Source organism: Sesamum indicum, linkage group LG3 (genome assembly GCF_026168435.1).
Source record: "Sesamum indicum cultivar Baizhima isolate 11 linkage group LG3, ASM2616843v1, whole genome shotgun sequence".
NCBI lineage: Eukaryota > Viridiplantae > Streptophyta > Magnoliopsida > Lamiales > Pedaliaceae > Sesamum > Sesamum indicum.
In genome coordinates, this window is record NC_142659.1 from 31237484 (window position 1) to 31257715 (window position 20232).

Here is a 20232-nt window from a genome sequence, read left to right on the forward strand (position 1 = left end):
TGGAGATATTTTGCAGTTAGTTGGGCCGTGAGTATCCACTTCAGAAATCAGAATAACGACTGCTACATCCACTTTTAAACATACCTACTCTTGTTTAATCAGATTTGTTGCATTAGACTATCACAATCCATGTACAACTGACTTCATGCCAGCGTAGGCTTGCTGTTTAGAGAAATACAAGAATTTTCTGCTGCTTTCTCTGCTAATATACCCCAACGATGTTGGTTCAAGTGTAATTTCATCCAATGACAACAGAGTTATATGACGGGGTTGAGAAAGCAATTACGGAAAAGGGTGTTTACTTTGTAACATAGTTGTCGTCATAGCATCTGGAAAATGATAACAGCATTCTATGTTTCTTGTGGTGCAGGCCTGGAGAAAGTTTGGGAGGTTAAACCATTCTATGTTTCTTGTGCTCTGCCACTATTTACTTGTATTTTCATACTAGTCAAATATGCTGGCTAAGGTAATTCTTTACAGCAACAAAAAGTGCTGCATTGTCAGCTGCCACATCCCTCTGCATCTCCAGAGGAATGTAAAGAATGGACGAATCAAACTCTATCCAACTGTGCACGGACAGAATAACTTGTCTACAATCATACATTTTAAGTCTTGTGGTGAAGGAATTTCTCTCCATCTGTGCTTTGGTTATTCAGACTGGCTCCAAGTTGTTGCTGATAAAGCTCACATTTTAATCAGTAAAACAAAATCGGATGCATTAATAGTAGTTTGTACTAAAGAGATTTTTGGCCTCAGATACAAAAAGCTATTTCCGGGAACGAAGGGTGTTATTCAAGAATTATTTGCCCAAATCATGGATAAAATGGAAAAATGTTCTTCATAGCTTCTGTAACTCAAATTGTTTATAATGACTATCCTGTATCTTGCTGCTTAATTGACAATCTCCACCCCAGTGAACGGTGTTCCTGTATGGAGTTGAAGGGCAACATCTCCAACAACCTGCGATTCAACATCAAGGTTGATTCATAACTTCAGGAGATTTGGAGAACTATGTATCAGCGAAAATTATGAAATAACCTGAGACCGCAATGCTAAAGTTAGGTTCCTGTGATGATACCTTGGCCATGAATCTGTAGGAACATTCAGTAACTCCAGCAACATGAGGTGTGATTATGACATTCGGGAATTTTAAAATAGCATCATCTGGATCAAATGGCTCAGTCCATGCAACATCAATCCCTAGCCCTCCCAGGTGACCTGATTTGAGATGATGGAGTACAGCTTCATAATCCAGCAGGCCGCCTCGGGCTATATTTATTAGAAGAGCACCCTACAATAAAGATTCGACAGGAAGTGCTTTATGTAAATAAAACTAAAGACCAGCTAAATCTTCTTTGAGAAACAAACGCTCATAGAGCAGAGGAATGAGAGAAAGAAACAACTAAAATAGTTTCTGCAGGGCAAGAGAAATCCAGGAGTCACCCAAAGCTAACCCTAGGGGCAGCGCAAAATTATACCCTCCAGAAAAATGACAGCGCATGTAAGCTAAAACAAATTTCTATAAATAAGATAACAAACCTTTCTCATGGAAGATATGAAATCCTTGTCAACAATGCCAGCCTGAATGCAATTGCATGCAAAGTAAGTACTTGCCTTGAGAAGTAACAGTTAAAACTTAAAAATATGCATGAAACATGGGGAAATGGTTACTGTTTCACTGTTCATTGCCAAGCAACAAACAACTATGTCAGCGCGCCTTGCGAACTTTAAAATATCTTGGTGACCACCCTTCTCATCCACAAGATCATTATGGGTGCCATTTTCACTGTATGACACTAAAAGCATCTGATTGCATGTTAATTAAGAACTTCTTTCTATATTTGTTCCACAATTTATTTGTTAACACAGTAAACATTCATACCGTCAGATTTGCATGAGCTTTGCGAAGATGAAGGCCAACTCCTTTTGGTAGCAAGTATGCTCACACCAAAAGGCCGCAAGCGCTTTGCCAAGTGGTTCCCAATATTTCCATATCCCATGATAAATATCTGTAGCAATGAGGAATCAGTATTATGCATTACACATCCTATCAAATATGCAAATCAATGAAAATGTAGCAAATAAGGATGTGATTCTTGCATGGAAAACAGGAGAACGAAATAACTGCAAGTTCACTTTTGCATTAACATGAAGAAATAAATATATAACCAACATGCATTACATATCCAATCAAATATGCAAATCAATGAAAATGTAGCAAATAAGGATGTGATTCTTGCATGGAAAGCAGGAAAAAGAAATAACTGCAAGTTCACTTTTGCATTAACATGAAGAAATAAATATATAAAAATTTCAAAAGGGAGACCATAAAAACAGAAACTCACCGTTTTTCCAAGCAGCATGTCACCAACTGGTTCTCCAAGTTTTTTCTGCTTCACGGCAACTTGCATTTCATACTGTAGCCATTGCGATAAACATAGATAACTAAGTACATACAAAACACCAGTTTAGGGAGCTCTATGCAGAGCACCAATTTCAAGTGCATATGCCATGAATGTGTTGCTAGATAGTTCACACAGAAACGGAGATATTTCTTCAGATGACGTATACAATCCAAGAACCAATTTTACTAAATAAACTAACTGAAAGAAAGCTGGACGAAAAAGAAACTCTAGATAACAAATTAATTTAATATTTGATAAAGGCGAAAAAAGAATTTAGCGTATGAAAGCTGAAAAGATAACCAAAATCGTCCTAAATATTATCAACCGAACACCTTGGTTTTCTTTTAATATCCGGTTTCCTGATGTTTTCCCTATCAGGTCATTTAACTAACAAAAAAAGCGCCTATACAAAATAAGATGGAATGTGAAATAAACACATCTCAGTCATTGTATAATCTCTCAAAGTTATCTGAATAAAATTACAGCAACTCATGCCTCAGCAACTTATTGAAGGTTGATATTTCTCATATCTAGACACATTCACCAACTTAAATGATGGAGTAGATAAGAAACAAAATTGAGAATTGCAAGATTGAACATGACCAACCTGCTTGCGAAGGAGACCCAACATCTGATATATGGCCATTTCAGCACATGAAGCTGCATTTCCAGTGGCATCGCCAGGAATCCTGGCAACCTTAATTCCGTGTTTTGTAGCAGAATTTAAGTCAACACCTTCATGTCAGAAATGCCCGTGTTATGTTTAGTTAATATGAACAATTTCAGAATATGTTAACGTGTGGGATATAGCCCTAAAGAAGAAGGTATGCCTTCTAGACCAACTCCAAACTGCATAATAAGCTTCAATTTGTTTGCTCTAGCAATGACATCTGCACTCAGCCGCATATTTTTTACAACACAAATATCATAATTTCCAATAGCATGCGGCACATCATCTAACGGGACCACATCAACCTAGCAAATAGAACAAAAGAAATTCAGTGGACGGACAAGGAAAATAATAGAAAAGAAGAAGGCAACCTTCAATTATACTTAGTTTTACAAAATACAAGCCCAGTTATAAATGGATATACTATGATCCTAGTATTAAACAGATTACCAACAAATGCGTGGAGATTACTACCATATCCAAGAATATAAAGCACCTTTATGCATGGATGGCTTTGCAAATACTCTTTTGTATAATTATGTGAAGCAGGGAACTGTGGTCCACAAAAAAGAACACGTGTGATGGGCTTGCCACTGTCACCAGTCATTTCTTGGAAGTTTCCCAATAAACCTGGACTGAGCAAGCAATGAATTAAATGGCACGCCGAAATGAAAACTCAAACCGCATAAGTAACATGCATATTTACATCAACTCAATGAGTGTGTATATCCCATTTTTTAATGTGCAGAAGGTCTAGTGAAATCATTTAGACAGGTGTACTTGGTGATGAACCTCATCATTTTGACTCCATGAGGAAAGTGATGGGATAAAATGGTAGGCCCAAGATGAATGGCTGGAAACTAGTTTCATATACAACATACGAAGTCAAGAATCAAGAAAAAAGTTACAGCGAAACATTACTTCTCACCAACTTTTTGCGTAACACAAGTTTGTTTATCTAGTTATCACAATTTATTTGGCGAAAATAAAAAATATGCAATTCAATTGTCTCACAAATGCTAAATTAAGATTACAGAATTAGGCATCATATAATTAACCAGCACACTCATAGTAACATCTCAATCATCCAAACATTTACTAGCATACGAAACAGGAAATAATAGAGAAGAAAGAAATAAGAAGTTGGTAATTTTTTTCACGAAAATGTAATTTCCTTTAGAGCAACTAACGATTGCAGAAGCACCATCCACTCGCATTCATCGAGAAACCGGTAGGCAAGGTTGGAGAAATGATAACATAGCAGTTGAATTCAAACATAAGGGGAAAAGAATTGGAAGTAATTTAGTAAAGATTGGTGTGATGCGGGTTATACCTGGAGAAGAGAAACAGTGACGGTGATGCTGAGCAGGAGTATAACGGGGAGGAGCAAAAAGCTGGGAGGATGAGGTGCTTCTTATAGTAGCGATGGTTCCGATCTCACCGAGCAAGGCTTTGAGGAGAGTTGATAAAGATGGGTAGGTGGTGGTGCTACGATACATGAAGGCGGAGAGAAGAATGGTAGCGGAAGAGTTTTACAATACGGACATAATTGACAAGACTACATTTTTATTAGAATAGGTGGGAGGGGGATGGGCCCCACCAGCACTACATCAAATTTCTCTTCAATAAAATATCCCAAAGTGCAGAAATGCATCATTTCTTTAGTAGTAGAAAAATTTGGATTCAAGAAGAAGGAAGGAACCATCCACAACGAGTTTGTGAATAAAAAGAGCTCCAAGAAATGCTGTATTTTTGGATGAGGAAGCGGGTGATTGAATAATCATGACAAGAGTAAACACAATCATGAAGCCGATGGGGACTGTTGACAGCCTCCTTGACTTTGCTATCCTCGTCCTTGTCATCATTCTGCAACTAACTCATTTCTTCTCCTCCTTTTTCTCCCGGGGCCTCCATGTCAAGTTGAAGAATGAGATAGAAGCTTAATGCAGGTGATGAATTGTTTATTGTCACTACTACCACCTGCAACCACTCTGATTCTTGCTCCTTTTCAATTATAGTTTCTCGTTTAAATTAGCACCCGGCTTCCATCAGTGTTGATCACCTTTTCCCCTTTTTTATGATGAACAAACAAAAACGGTAACCAAATCCAGAATAACAAGAGACCAGTAGACGAAGGGGGATTAGTATCGGCTTCCATAAAATGGTTGTGCCATGTCTAGCTGCCCACTTTGCACTTCAGGGTAAATGTATCCAACTGGAGAGAAATCATAATCTCAAGTTCAAATTTTATTGACAATGTTCGAGCAATCTCCCTCAAAATTAACTGACAAACTCTAGAATGTTATATATCTTAAATATATTATCAACCATCAACAGCAACAAAACACATTCACTCAATACGTAAACTAAGCATTCATCTTAAACCAAAAACCGGATAAACAAGGTAATAGCTTGTACATAAAGGCACAAGTATATGAGAGTACATGGTTTAGTACCTCAAATGGATGAACCAACTACCAAAATTTGCAGCACATAAAAAACTTGGAAGAACTATTGCTACAAGATTAAAAAACAAAAAATGTCATAAGCAGGACGGAGAGGCAAAGTTTACAGCAATCTTGCTCAAACTTGACAAAAAAGCAGATATCGGGTTTGCTGATGCATTGATATAGCAGGACGGTGATGTCGTTGTCGTCTTGATTACACATGAGAATTGCGGAGGAGCTTTGTGGATATCATAAGGCAGAAATGTCGTTAAATATGCACCGGGATTTGGTTGTTTCATTTACCCGGGAAATGAAAGAGCGTCCATAACCCACTTAACTTGCTACTACAGTAGCAAAAGAGAATTAAGAACCTGTTACCCCTGGGAAGAGTTCTGATATTTTATTGAACACATCCATAACCTGAGACAAAAAGAGAAGATGGCCATGCATTAGTTCAATGTTCAAAGTCTAATTGCACCAAATCTTACACATTGACTGCTTCAGTTTGCAAAGATCTCAAGCTAATTTTATCTTACCTCTTTGTCATTTTGATACTTGGCAATACTCAGAGGATTCTGAGAACACTGCAAATCAAAACTTTCAAAAAGTTAACAAGTGGAGCAACAAGAAGCATGGTATTCAGATGGAAGAAAATTAAACATGGGCCATCTTTTTCGTGGCAGCACTAAGGAAACCAACAAGAAATTTCTCACATCCATGATGGCTGCTTGAACTCTAGGATTTTGGAATGCCATAGCAACATCGGGGTTGGCCATGATTTTAGAAATGACTTCCTCAGGAGAAAGACCTATTTGGTCTGAATAAACAAAAAGAGAAGGAACTAAGAGGATGAAAGTGTAAAGTCTGGACAAAATCCATTATGAAAAATACATTATGCACCAACACAAATGCAAGACAAAATACATTATACATTCAAGACAAATGCAAAATTCATTATGCACCAAATTGAAATTTATGATATTAAAATATGGAGAGCCATTAACGTTGCAACACTCAGTCACTCACCAAACTGCTGCTTGATCTCAGGGCTGCTAAGGTCAAAATTTTTCAATGATTCCATCATGCGATTGTCCCATTCAGGACTTCCCCCCATGTTATTACTGGGAATATAGAGCAGAAAAAGAAGTTTAAAATCACTACAGTATAAGATTCTGAACTATTGAAAAGAGGTCAATCTATTGCACCAGATCAACAATTCGACCGACTAATAAGCTACTTTTTCATTTTATAACTTTTTGTGATATACATTTATGTACATAGTGACATAACATTAACAAAATTTGCCATGGAAATTAACAAATTCAAACTTTTTGGTTAATGAGGAGCATCTCACGATCACCAAAAATCCAAATACATGCATGTGATCATGGTAAATATACTTACAGCATGTCCTGAAGTTGTTGACGGTACTGTGGATTCTGTAGCATCCCTGTAGTGTAAAGGCCATTAGAAACTATAATAAAAGAACTTAGGAGTAGAACGCAAATCATACGAGGAAAAGCGAGACTGCACATCTTCAAAAAGATTATGAAAGAGACTCAGAAATCTAAGGCTATTGGTGAGTCTAAGATTATGCTATTGGAAGCTTCAGAAAGAAGGAATATGCAATTTCCCAAACAGTGTCCCCAGCAGAGCAGGAAAATATTCCATTCTCCTTACAGCTTTCTGTCGTGTTCACCAAATTAGGTTTTACTAATAATAATAGGATAAATCACGCATAAATGACTTGTTGACTTTGTAAGCCTCTGTTAGTAAAAATTACTCTATTTGATAAGCCACTGCAAATAGAAAACTAATGGATACTTGCTTTTACCCTTTCGTAACAAAATGTGTAGCAAGTAATGCAGCTTATATACAATTAAATTCTAGAGAACTAGAAAATCTATGCATTCTTATGCCTTGAAATCTAATGGAGTAAAGAACATACATTTAAAGGTGGTAGGATTTCTCATCTCCTCTGGCAAGTACCTGCCACATAACAAGCTTAAAGTAGGTTCACACACTTTAATAATCACAGGACAGGTAGCATATCGATGATCTAGGTAAATAGTGTGTGTGAAGAAATAGTATTTGGGGGAATTCACTAATAATTGAGAGACACATCATATATAACATAATGTGGTTTACTTATTTCAACGAATAGGACGCCAGAGGCCTTGTTATTAGCAATATTCTACTAAGCATTCTAATTCTTATTTAGAATATGAGAAAGGATCATAAAGCTGAATTTTGACATTCACAACATATTGAAGATTGGTTATCAAGGAATAGAACAAAGACAGAGACACACAAAATCTTATAACCATCTTTGCTGATGTTTTGTATGTCATTTTTCCAGGTCATGTAAACTCAACACAACATCATTTATTTAAGTGCTTGATCAAGTAACATCGTAAATAAGATTTCTTAAGTATGTCATTTGCAAGGTCTTAAATTTCAGCACTTTCATGGGGTAAAGATATCAAAGTGATCTCCAGTTTCTCTGAATACTTGAATTGACGAATTAGCATTTGACCTGGGATACATGTAAAATAAAAATTTTAACAATTTTACAAGAGTACATCTGAGAATAGAATATGAAGATAAACGCTATCTTACGGATAAACCATCTTTTGTACTGTTGGATCTTCCATCATTTTCTCCAAAGCTTCCACTGACAAGAGAGGGCTAGTTTTACCTGTTCATGAAAGGTGTATAGCTTATTTGGGCTCTTTCAACAGAACTTACAAAATAAATAAACCTCCTCCAAGAGAATGGGAGAAAACGTATTTGCAAATATGATCAGCAAGGGAAAACCTATTAGAACCATGATAAATATCAGCAATGTGCAGAGTCCAATGCCAACATCAATGAAGAATATCCAAGATTGAATGAAAATGTTCAGTTGCTGTAGAACAAGATCAAAATAAAATTTGACATAAGTATAGGAGCTTTTGTTTCCAAGACTAATCTTTTTGTAGGGAGTGATGATAGATAAAACATCTCCTTAATCTTTTGAATTTTGAAAAGTCCAATTATGATTTGACATCTCAGTAAGTTGTTGTAAACACATATCTACGTGCAGGAAATGACTTCCAAACTTACTGGTGGAGGGGCCTGCTGAAGCACCTGTTCCCTGCTTTGTAGCCGTGCCATTTTGAGAAACCTTTTCGCGATGTTCAAATAATTAAATAATGATAATGCTATTTAAGGTAGAAGAGAAGCCTCTGATGAGAGTTCTTACTGGCTGAGAAGATTTGGGATCATGAGGTGTCTCTGTATGAATTGATTCTTTGTAGTTCTCAAACTCATTCTTCTGTAGTGTTTCATCTGGGGAAACATCTACAAAAGCTGCAAAGAAATATTTTCAGCTACCAAGTGTTTGTAAGAACTCAGGATCATAATGATGGAGGACTCACCAAGAAGAGTGATGACACAATTTAATTCATCTTTCCATAAGTATTAACACATGGTTGCATATAATTTTGACAGTAAGACAAGTAATTTACAGATTAGAGACACTAAGCGGTTGTGAAATACCATATTTCTTTGGTTTCTTCTCTGTTTCTACTTTATCTTTGACAGATATGGATGGAGGGTCCTCCACTTTAGTTGCAGGCACATCAACAGTTGCATGTTGAGATGCCACAGGTGTAGATGTCCTAGATGAATCTGATGCTGGAGTTGTGGCTGGAGGAAATGGGAAGGGTGATCCAGGTGAAAAGGAAGCATTACCAAATGGGTTATTCTGAGCATTCATCTGTTGTGTGAAGGTCTTAAAAGCTTGTTCCATTGCATATTTCTGTAATAATGAGATTTTGTTGAAACATCAGAGACATGAAAAGCAACTGCAGTTTATTAAAGCCTGTTGCAGCATACAAAGTGCATTGCATATGATCTCATAAGAAGGTACACCGACTTCTGGATGGTCTGGACAACTTTTAGAAAGTAACTCACCTTTGCTCTACCAGCCACCTGAAAGGTAACATAAATAGTCAGTGAAAAGTTTAAGATCGACCAACAAGTTGCAAGCATAGGTATATAACTTCTAGGAAAAGAACAAGCAATTCACGAGTACTCACCCATGAAAAAAGTGCTGAGAGACCCACACCAACACCAATCCAGAAGAGAGGTGAGCCCCTATTTTCAGAGAGAGAGACATGGAGGGAGGGAGGCCCAAAGAAAAAGTCAGACAGCATGCCATCTTCAATAAAAAGATCATATTCCATGTTTTAGGTAAGAAAAGTTGTAAGCAGTGATCAAAATGGCTAAGAATAAAATAGACAAGAAAAGCATCAATATAGATTATTACACATGAGAAGGAGGCGGCGGCACAGAAAGCTGTGGATTTGCACCAACTGATGATGTTTCTTGGCCCCCTGAAGCAATGCTGGCAAAACAATCCCTTGCAACTTTCTCTGGCACTATAGACGATTGAAATAAAAGGATAAACAGCCAAACAAGATGAAGAAATCGACATAAAAGCAGTAAGGCATTCGCTGAAGCAAGTCAAGGACGGAAATAAACATGAAAGCATCATTTTAACTTCCAGTACATGCTACTCTTTAATAATCTAATACCCTATTTACTTATTCAAAAGTGAATATTTTTCTGCTGGATTGCCGGATTAGAACCAGTGGAGCTTTATAGTTACATAAGAAGCTCTCTGTTCCTTAAGTTTTTGAGATAATTTTGCTTTGTCTCAATCATCCTTCCACCTTTTCACAAATGATAATACAGTATCAATTCTATTTCATTTATAATTCATTTTGCACATGCCATGTTAGGTTACGGCAATAAGTTACAAACTTTAGTGAAGTCTTATTGTCCTAACTCTATTCAGTTTCACAATTTGAACTCCTTACTGAGTTTTTGGAACAACTTCCAAGTCCCAAGTAATAAAGCTCTTTATAGTTAAGGTGCGAACAATTCATGATTCAACACGTAGGCCTGATAAGTTGCCTACAACGGTAAAGGTTATTAACAAACCTGCAACCTGTCTAATCATTTACTACCTTACTAAGTCCTTCAAATCCGAGATTGGAATACATCAGTGAAAATGGACTGCATCTTTACTACAAACACATAAAAGAGCTCAACTGAATAAGAGTCGTAGAAAGATTAGAAGAGCTTACCTATAGTTTTGGTGGCGTTAGGCGCCTTAAAAAAAGAGAGAACCGTAAATGAGGAAGTGGAATTGGGGGCTCTGCCATGCTTGCCGGGTTTCTTGAGCAAATTTGGAAGACCCACAAACGGTGTGCTGGAAATTGAGTCCCTGGGTTTTGAGGAGACTCCAAACATAATTTTGGGGGATGAAACAAGCCCAAGATTCTCCATTTTTGCGCAGTAAAAACCACCTCAATAATTTGTGCTTAGCTCAGGTTATCCAAGAACTGAAAGGAAGAGGAGAAAACGAGAGACGGAAGCTCCTACTCCTAGTGTGCGTTGTACTGTATCCAAATCAGAAAAGTGTCAACGAGACTGTCGATGGGATGCGGGGCGTCTAAGCGGGTTCCTCGTACTTGTAGCCCCAAATTAATTTTTTGGAGTTTAAGGGCTTTAACTTTAATAATGATAAAATTATAATTCATAATTTAATAATTTTTAACTTGTTGAAAGTTGCTAAATCATAATTTTTTAGATTAAAATTTTGTTGATCAATTAATTCATGGCTAAAGTGTATTTTATATGCTATATGTTTGGGTATGGCATTTTAATAACTACATAACTACAATACTTAAAATGCCAATTTAGGCTTAGTTTTTAACTTGGCCGTCCTTGATTCAGTTTTTGGCAATATAAATATATTCATTCTTCTAGAATATGACTAATTCAATTTATACTTTTCTCTTTATCGTCTGTGATGTGATGCAAAATTTTTGTATGATTGATTTTTCAGTGTTGAAGTGATTCTACATCTCACTCTCAGTGCTTATATGTACTGTCATTCAATTTAATGGGACACAAAATTAATAACAAAATCAACATATAGCACTGCCAACAACAAGAGCTGGTTTTCTATGTTTTTGCCTCTCTCCCGTTTCTTCTGCTCACAGCTTCACACAGCCGGCAAGGCAACGTGTCTAGGCTAGCTGCACGAGTCTTCCCATAATTACCTAAAACACCACATCTCCTCCAGGCATGATACTCTGCGTAAGCAACAGGATCACTTGCCAAAGACTTGATGTAAGAAGCCAGTTGCTCCATGGAACTGAATTGTGTTCCGTCTATTATTGAGTGGGGAGGTACAAAATCCCAGACGTTTGGGGCGCCAAAATATATGGGAACTGCTCCAGAATCTAGAGCGTAAAAGAGTTTCTCCGTAACATAGCTCTCTGTCATAGTGTTTTCGATTGCGAGGACGAACTTATAATGGGACATGGCACAGTGCAGATGGTCCCACCATTTAGGTGCTTCATTAGGATCCTTCACACACTCGGGGTATAGGGAGAGTGCCCTGTCGAGCCCTCCTACATTGTTCAAGCACTTGCCAAAGGAGTGATGTGGTAGCAAGCTCAGTAGCTTTCTGGCGAGTTGGTTCCTTTGAGGTAAGCACCGTGATGAAGACCAATAAACAAGAGTATCCTTAAAATACAAGTATTTTTATCAATTTCAGTTTCGATATCCACGAAAGGCAGAAATGAACTCAATATAATGTATAATGACTAAGTCAAATATTAGATAAAAACAATCAACACGTAAAAGATGGCGTGGGACATGCAACACACTTACATTGTTTTTAATGGAACTTATATGGTAATTTCGGTTGTTATGGAAGAGGGCTCCAGCATAAGTTGACTGGACATCGTCCTTAGCATGATAACTGATGAAAATGTCCTCATAGCCCAACCTCTTTCTACCAGCTTCAAGATCCATATATACACGAAGTGGATCGCCATCCCGTCTCTACCAAAGTAAACATAACATTGAGTATCATGAAGCTAAATGAAAAGCTCGCTGTGAGAGGGCATGGTCAGCACACAGCAAGAATATGGTGCCTCATTTACTTGACCATGAAGAATATACCTGTTGTAATAAAGAAAGTAGCCAGATGCGCTAATGCAGAAATTTTCTTTCATAGAAAAGTTCAACAAACAGGAACTTGAAACAAATAAATACTGAAAATCTTGATTCCAAAAATTTCCTGCAACTCATAAGTTTGTGATCCCTGTACAAGGAATTTATTTATTTTCTTACTCCTGCCAATAAAAATCACATAAGGTGTCTGCTCGACAGAAGGAGTATGATTTACACAAAATATATGGCTCAGTGTTGACACCAAGTACTGGTGTAATGATGCCAATGTGATAAGGCTTGTATTCACCTATTCTTTCTGTTTTGTCCTGCTTAACTGCTCCTTAGGAACCGTCTACAGCATATCACAGAAGGAGGTCTATTGGCGATAAAGGCTAATTATGGCGAGTGGTTTACCATAGAAACCTTGGAATAGAGAGTCATGAGATAGTTCAATTCCACTAGTTCCAGGGCCCTATCTGATCTGTGATAGGTTCAGTTCAACTTAGAAAAAGTATAGCTAACCTGATCTTAATTCAATAACAGAGGCGGCTAAAAAGATATTGCCCAGCTATCCGTTATGCAATAAAAGATATTGTGTTACATCATTGACAGCGATGTGAATTCTAGTTGGTTTTAGATATTGATCCTGCTGAGAGCTTGAGCTTCACATGGAACAGATCCTCTTTCCTTTTCTTTTACCAGAGAAGTTCTAACTACACAATTTCTGGCAAGCATGCCATGCATTTGAAGAAACCACATAGACAGCAATCTTTACTCTCTCAAAGCATTTCTACAAGCTCAACTGCAAGTTTCTGAATCAAGTTATTCACTTTTACTGGGAGCCGTTCTAAATTATCATCTTAAGTGCATACCATCTTAATGTACTAATTGATGACACAAATGTACGTTGTTTTGCTGCAAGGTTAAAACCATACACTAGGGAACTGATGAAGCTACGGACCGCCACATCGAGGTACAACAATCGAAACACAGAGTATGCTAAAATTGCACATTGCTCTCGCAGAAATAAAGGAAAGGCAAACCATACAACAAAGATTGCAGAAACCCTGAAATACAGATTTCTCAAAAATAAACAGAATCAATTAAGTTGGGAAAAGTGAAGGAAGTAATTACCTGAAATGGGGGAGTGGTGGTTTCGAACAATAGGGCGTCGGGCTTATCAGCAAGAACAGAAGATTTAGTCCATAAACAGCTCAACCCACACCGACAGCTATACAAATTATCCATATTATCAGGAATCCAAGTCCACCCTTTGACCAGAACACTGACGTGGTTCATCTGTAAGTCACCACACTGGATTTCACCATCAGCATTCTGCAAAGATGAGATCTTTGACCCATTTCCCAACAAATCTCCGTGTTTCTCCCTGAACTGGGCACAGCCCACTTGGGAATCCCAGTTGGTGAATGCTTTGAATAAGTCTTTGAAGGGTTGGGGTGCACCGGATTTTGAGAGGGTCAAAAAGAGCGAGTCTTTGGGTGATGGGATTGAGGAAGTGGGAGATGGGAGTTGAAGAAAGCCTGTTAGGAAGAGGATGATGAGTACAAAGCCTAACATGAGTGTTATTGCAAAGGTGTTGATGGGTTTCAATTGCATAATGAGAAGAATTCAAGAAATTGTTTGAATCGGAGTGTCTCCTTTGTCTCTCTCTGTCTGGCTGAGTAGGTGAAAGAGAAAGGAGAAATACCGCAGACGCAGAGATTTTCTTTTCTACATACTAATAATAATTTTCATGGTTTTGGTAGAGATGAATCTGATTAGGATGGTTGGTGGATGGGAATGAGTGTTTTTTCAATTAGGTTGTAGCGAAACGACGGTTGGTGGTAATGTCAACACAAAAACCAGGAGTTGTGCTTTCCTTGTACAGCGGATTCAGTCTGAGTTGTTATGTGGTCTTGACAACGGAAAATTCTACATACTACACCCCAAAAACAAAGAAGATAGATGGAGATTGGACAAACAATAAAAATAAAAGAAAAAAGAGTCATGTCTTTGTTTCTAAGGAAGTGGAATAATGTGCAAAAGTATTTTTAAGTTATTATTATTATACTCCAGAAGTTATAAAATCTTTTTATATTTTAGACTAGATGAATTGTAATCTAATTGTGTATCCTAGTAAAATAAGAATAAGAGTCTCATAACTTATTCCAAATGACTTGAAGCCTCACGTCACCCCCACCCAACTTAATGCCACGTACGCTGAGCATGACTTTTTTTGTTAAGTATTGATGGAAAATTAAGAATAGGACCAATATGTTGTATTCTTATTAACCTAACAGACTTAGAAAACAAACCCAATCTAGCAAGGTGAATTAGCCTACAATAGAATGACACGTTACGTAGATTGCTGATATCTTATGACATGTCATACTAAAAAACCTTTAACTAATTTCAAATAATCCGATCGAAAATAAACTCTTCAAGCAACAGATCAACCAATTCCCGAATTCTTGGGTAGAGCTGGTAAGACCTCTTTAAATGACCAAAACTCTTTCGATAAGTCTAAATAATGAACTATTTTTTTAATTATTTAATTAACAGTTGCAACTTTTTGACAACGTATTATTTGCTCCAACTATTTTTTGGATCTTGCTCTACAATAGTTTATAAAAAGAGGTCTTTGTGCAATTATGGTGGAAATACAAGATCTTATACTCTCACTCTCTTCCACACTCGGTTCCTAGCTACTTTTTTTTTGCTCCCCCCACAAATTTTATCACTTCACCATCATATTCGATCATTAATATCATATTTCTAGAGTTTTCCTTTATTTATTTAGTAAAATCATTACTGACTTAAGTATCAAACTGTTAATCTTTGTTTTGCAGGTTAGTTCCTCCTTTGATTTTAAATTTTAGCAAAAAAGTTGTTGTATTGCTGGACTCCTATACGCATCAACTATTAAAAAAAAATTATCGTATCAATTTTTGAATATCTAAATCTACTCTTTAATTTATTTTTTCGGGCAAAAATAGTAATTGTAATGTTTTCTCTTCATCTCAGAGTGTAATTTTTTTATATGTGTGTGGGGACCGAGTGTTGCCACGACGAGTAAAAATAAGAATGAAGTTGCATATGTAATGCAATTACTGTGAGCTTCCTCGGATAAGAAAAATAATAAAGTTTGCAAATTTCTTTCCTCCCACAAAATTTAAAGCTATGCCCTTTTTGGGCTTTCTAACAGAGACGTCCAAACACAGAAAGTGATGGAAGAATTTTCAATTTCAAGTTAATGAGAATTCAAAGAAGAGAGAGTTTCAAAATATTTTGCTCGTTTCTTTACATATACTTGTGCCTTGAAATAATGCTATTAGATCTAAGTCCCTCCTATAGTGTAAATTGGTTGGTGTTGTTACTATGAATTATATAGTATAAATATATAATTAATTTAGATTCAACTGATGTTGATGTAAATTAAAATTAAAAAAGACAAGCCAAGATATTGAATGTAGGTGAAGTTGCTGAAAAAAGATTATGTACAAAGCTCAAATTGAGGTAACATGTTATTATATACGAAAACTCACGTTGTTGTCCCAAATTTATGTCATTTCAGTATGGGATAGAATGTGTTGATGGATTCAAATGTATTTCTATAGTTTTGAGGAAGAAAGAGGAGAGTATCTTTTAATTTATACTTTTAAATTTATTTACTTGAATAATTAACATCATATTACAAGTATTTTATAGGCCTAAGCACCTGCTATCATAGAATTTTAAACAATTAATACAGTATGTTTCTTCTGGCAATTCTTGGTAAAACAGTTGTAAGGTGATGCAAAAATTTTCAAACAAGTAAAAACTTGGAATTATTTGATAGTAGAGTGGCAGGGCTTTGATTTTATAAGGTTCATCCAAAATGGCAATTGTTTGGATTCTGAAACGTAGTGGAGATGTAGTGGCCAACGGAAAAGAGAATACAAGAGTAGTATACAAGTATGGAAGATGAAAGTGGTTTTTGTGATGAACGTGGTAGAATGATGAGAACGAGGATGGCAGGCTGCAGCAAAACTCCTTGGAGCTTTCCCATGTGCACTACTCATGTTGATATGGGCTGCACGAACTCAACAACTGCAGATGTAGCTAGTGGCAAGAATATCCAATATCCATGCACATCCTGCATGCTACAACAAAAGGGATCATCTTGTAGCTAGCTAGTTTCAGTTATTAATGTTGTGTGGACCTAATTGGCCCTTGCCATGCATATATTAATTGATTGTGAGTGGCAGTTTGTTGGACTTGCATCCAGAAATTATAATCTCTAGCTAATTGGATGAACCACGCTATAGATGAGCAGAGCAAGTGCAGACAACATGTCTGCGCCCACATCACCATCAACTATAATATCCCAAGAATATTGACCAATAATTATACACACCACATTTATATATATATATAATTAAAGCGGGGGCATGCAGCCCACCCTTGAAGCCCTCTATATATAGAGAGAGAGATGCATTGCTATCTCCCTTCAGTATGATCATATCACTTGGATGCAATAACCCCTCCGATCCACATATAATAGATACGGCCATCCTCTCTCTCTCTCTCTATATATATATCTATATATATTCATCATCAATCAGTAGTATATATATTTAAATTTGTTGTCTAGTAGTACATGCATATTGGTGCAGCAGAATTATATTAAGTAGCAGCTAGGTAGTATATATAGTAATGGGTAAGAAGAGATCAGCAGCAGCAGAAGGTGATGGCAGGAAAATTGCACCAAGAGGGCATTTTGTGGTGTATGTGGGTAGTGAAATGACAAGATTTGTTGTGCCCTTATCGTTGTTGAAGAATCCATTGTTTCAGCAGCTTCTTGATAGGGCAGCGGAGGAGTATGGATTTGATCATCATAATACTACTACTACTACAACTACTACCGGAATCACTCTTCCTTGCGATGAGCCAACGTTCCGACGCCTCATTGATGCAATTTTATCCAAGTAGCTTTTGCTACGTGATTAACTAATAAATTAGTAGCTAGCTAGGTACGCGCGTCCGTCTCATCAAATTAATATATATATATATATATATAATTAATTGCATGCAGTAGCTAGGAGTAGTGTTCATTAATAATTTGTGCAGCATGCATGCAAGTATATATGTACAGTAAGTATGTAAGTGTGTATGTAAGTTGTAGCTTTTGTAAACTTCGTGCCGTTGTATTAATAATTTCTAATATATTAATAGTTGAATAATTCAGAATGGCGATGATGAGTGAATTAGAGGGTATTGATGGATGGATATATGTATATCATGAGAATGGTGTGTTTTTGTTACCCACAAGTAACATACACTATTATATATGTACATATGTATATATAGAAAATGAATTAATGAATGGATGTATGTGTTTGTTAATGTATGCCAAAGTGCGGCCAAAATCTTTTTTGGTATCATTAAAAAATATTATTTTATTTTTGATATTATAATTATTGCGGATTTGAGTTTTGGTATCATTAAATCTAAAAACAAACCTTTTTTGTCCCAACTTAACGGCAGAGCCCATGTGCCATGCACATGGGCCTTAACGGCCGTTAAATCCCTTTAAGTCACGTGCATAGAGGTTGTTGACTTCTAAAGACTAAAAAAAGGGCAAAACTTGCTGAACACCCTTTCACACCGCCAACGAAGGAATTTCCCCTTTGAAAACCCTAGCCTCAAAATTAGAATCTGAATCTGAAAATTAACCAAAATGTCTGATTGAGAATCTGAATCTGAGAGGGGGGAAATTGGTTTTCATGGTTGATTCGAATAAATGGCGTTGATGCCCATCCTTCGACCGGCTTCATTGGTGTCGGGTGGTGTGTCCGATTATGGTGATTTTTTTTTTTTCTTCTTTTAAACTTCTCTAAGTTGTTGGGCTCTTGATGTTGTTGTATTTTGTGTGGTTTTGAAGTAGGAGTTGGTAATGTAGATTTTGAGGATGATGAGTATGCTTTGTTTATTGTTTGAACTTTGAAGCACGCAATATGCAATGTGGTCCCCTACTATATAATGTTGGGTGTTTTTTTTTTTTTAATTTATTTATCGGGTATTGTTGAGAGAACATGCCAAATAAATTAAAGGAGGGGTAGCCCACATGTTGGGTGTATTGGAGAATCTTATTGTGCAATTGCCTCCTTCTTTTTAATTTAATTATTTGTGTCTATTGATAGTTGACTGGTGCTATTATTTATATTTGCAGGTAAATATGACTTGCTTATTAATTGGAATATGGATGAAGAAGATATGAGATAAACTGAAGAATGGGTTACTGATTCTAATGATGATTTATTCGATGGAGATGAAAGTGTTGATTATGATAAGGATGATGAGTGTTTTGATGAGAATGTAGAGAAAGGAAGCAAAGTGAGCTGATATATTGCAAGATGGTTTTGAAGATGAGATGCGGTTTGATAGTGATGATCATACCGATGGTGATAGAGTAGATGAATTTGATAATCAAAAGAACAACGATGATGATAATGTTTGGAAGGCGCAAGTTTTCTGTCCCGATGACAAATTTGATCCTAGATTTGCATTGAGACTGAAATTTAGTCACAAAAAAGAATTTCGGGAGGTTGTCAATTCTCATGACATTATGACAAGAAGAAATCTTGTGATAATAAGAATCACAAAAGGAGGATTTATGCAAGATGTAGGGTCGTCGGGTTTTCATGTCATATTAATGCACTGAAGATAAGAGATGAATTGGGATTTCAGATCAAGGAGTGCAATCATGTCTATAATTATGGGGTCAGTTTCAATGTGAAGAACGTGAGGATAAATTGGCTATTGCAAAAGTATGTGGAGACATTTAGATTTGATCTCAATAGAAGTGCGAAAGGTTTCAGACAAGTTGTAATCAGACAGCTAAACTGCAATGTGTCTAGGGGACAGACATACACGACAAAAAGAAGATGTTTGCAAAAAATACAAGGGGATGACGCTGAGCAATGTGAAAAAATGTGGGATTATGCTGGCGCTTTGAGAAACAAGAATCCAGGCTCAACAATAATCATGAACCTAGAAGATGCTGATGCAACAAGCAAGAAAAAATTTAAAAGGTTTTATGTGTGTTTTGCAGCAGTAAAGAATGGATTCTTGAGCGGGTGCAGGCCATTAATAAATGTTAATGGTTGCCATTTAAAGGGCCCTGATAGGGGTGTCCTACTCATGGCAATAAGTGTCAACCCAAATAATGACCAATTTCCACTTATATATGCAGTAGTTATAAGTGAAAACAAAGACAATTAAGAATGGTATCTAACATTATTAAAAGAAGATTTGAACATTGTAAGGGATGACACCAACACATTCATTTCAAACAAACAAAAGCACCTCTTACCAGCATTTGAAAAGGTTCTTCCTGGTGTAGAAAATAGATTTTGCATGCGACATCTTCATGGTAACATGAAAACTGCTGGATTCAAGGGGTCGGGCTACAAGAAGGCCTTATGGAAGGCAACAAAGACTACTATAGGCAGTCAATTTTAAAAAATAATGCAAGACATAGCTAATTTAGATGTAAGATGGCTTGAGTGGTTGCAAGACAAGCTAGACTCAGAATTGTCAAAAAGTCATTTCGGTACGTACTCGAAGTCTGACAATGTTGGAGTGGATAAGGGAGTATGTAATGACTACAATGCAACAGCTTAGGGATAGGGCTGAGAGGTTGTGGGAAGAC

General features: G+C 36.7%; 3 protein-coding genes across 5 annotated transcripts; all 3 read right to left on the reverse strand.

Annotated features, from left to right (window-relative positions):
- Nucleotides 1-689: 689 nt before the first annotated feature.
- LOC105159544 (D-isomer specific 2-hydroxyacid dehydrogenase family protein) lies at nt 690-5129 on the reverse strand. 3 transcript variants are annotated; one of them, XM_011076650.3, is made up of 10 exons: nt 4409-5119; nt 3572-3705; nt 3236-3380; nt 3013-3140; nt 2346-2417; nt 1883-2009; nt 1672-1796; nt 1540-1581; nt 1079-1291; nt 690-960 (listed from the first exon to the last, which is right to left on the reverse strand). In XM_011076650.3, exons 1-10 carry the CDS (start codon nt 4572-4574, stop codon nt 892-894), a joined length of 1221 nt encoding a protein of 406 aa, XP_011074952.1. In that variant the 5' UTR covers nt 4575-5119; the 3' UTR covers nt 690-891. The 3 variants fall into 3 exon arrangements, with proteins under 3 accessions (XP_011074952.1, XP_020548116.1, XP_020548117.1); XM_020692457.2 differs by having other exon boundaries at nt 3572-3710; nt 4409-4550; XM_020692458.2 differs by lacking the exons at nt 3236-3380; nt 3572-3705 and having other exon boundaries at nt 4409-5129.
- Nucleotides 5130-5471: 342 nt separating this feature from the next.
- LOC105159545 (protein TIC 40, chloroplastic) lies at nt 5472-11044 on the reverse strand. The gene is made up of 14 exons (XM_011076651.3): nt 10658-11044; nt 9835-9946; nt 9605-9662; nt 9480-9497; nt 9063-9324; nt 8767-8873; nt 8628-8688; nt 8142-8220; nt 7471-7511; nt 6927-6972; nt 6549-6643; nt 6236-6339; nt 6059-6106; nt 5472-5942 (listed from the first exon to the last, which is right to left on the reverse strand). The coding sequence occupies exons 1-14, from the start codon at nt 10857-10859 to the stop codon at nt 5886-5888; spliced, it is 1290 nt and encodes a 429-aa protein (XP_011074953.1). The 5' UTR covers nt 10860-11044; the 3' UTR covers nt 5472-5885.
- A 344-nt stretch (nt 11045-11388) lies between these two features.
- Nucleotides 11389-14486, reverse strand: LOC105159546 (alpha-(1,4)-fucosyltransferase). Its single transcript, XM_011076652.3, has 3 exons — nt 13674-14486; nt 12255-12428; nt 11389-12107 (listed from the first exon to the last, which is right to left on the reverse strand). Exons 1-3 carry the CDS (start codon nt 14154-14156, stop codon nt 11541-11543), a joined length of 1224 nt encoding a protein of 407 aa, XP_011074954.1. The 5' UTR covers nt 14157-14486; the 3' UTR covers nt 11389-11540.
- Between the last annotated feature and the right edge of the window lie 5746 nt (nt 14487-20232).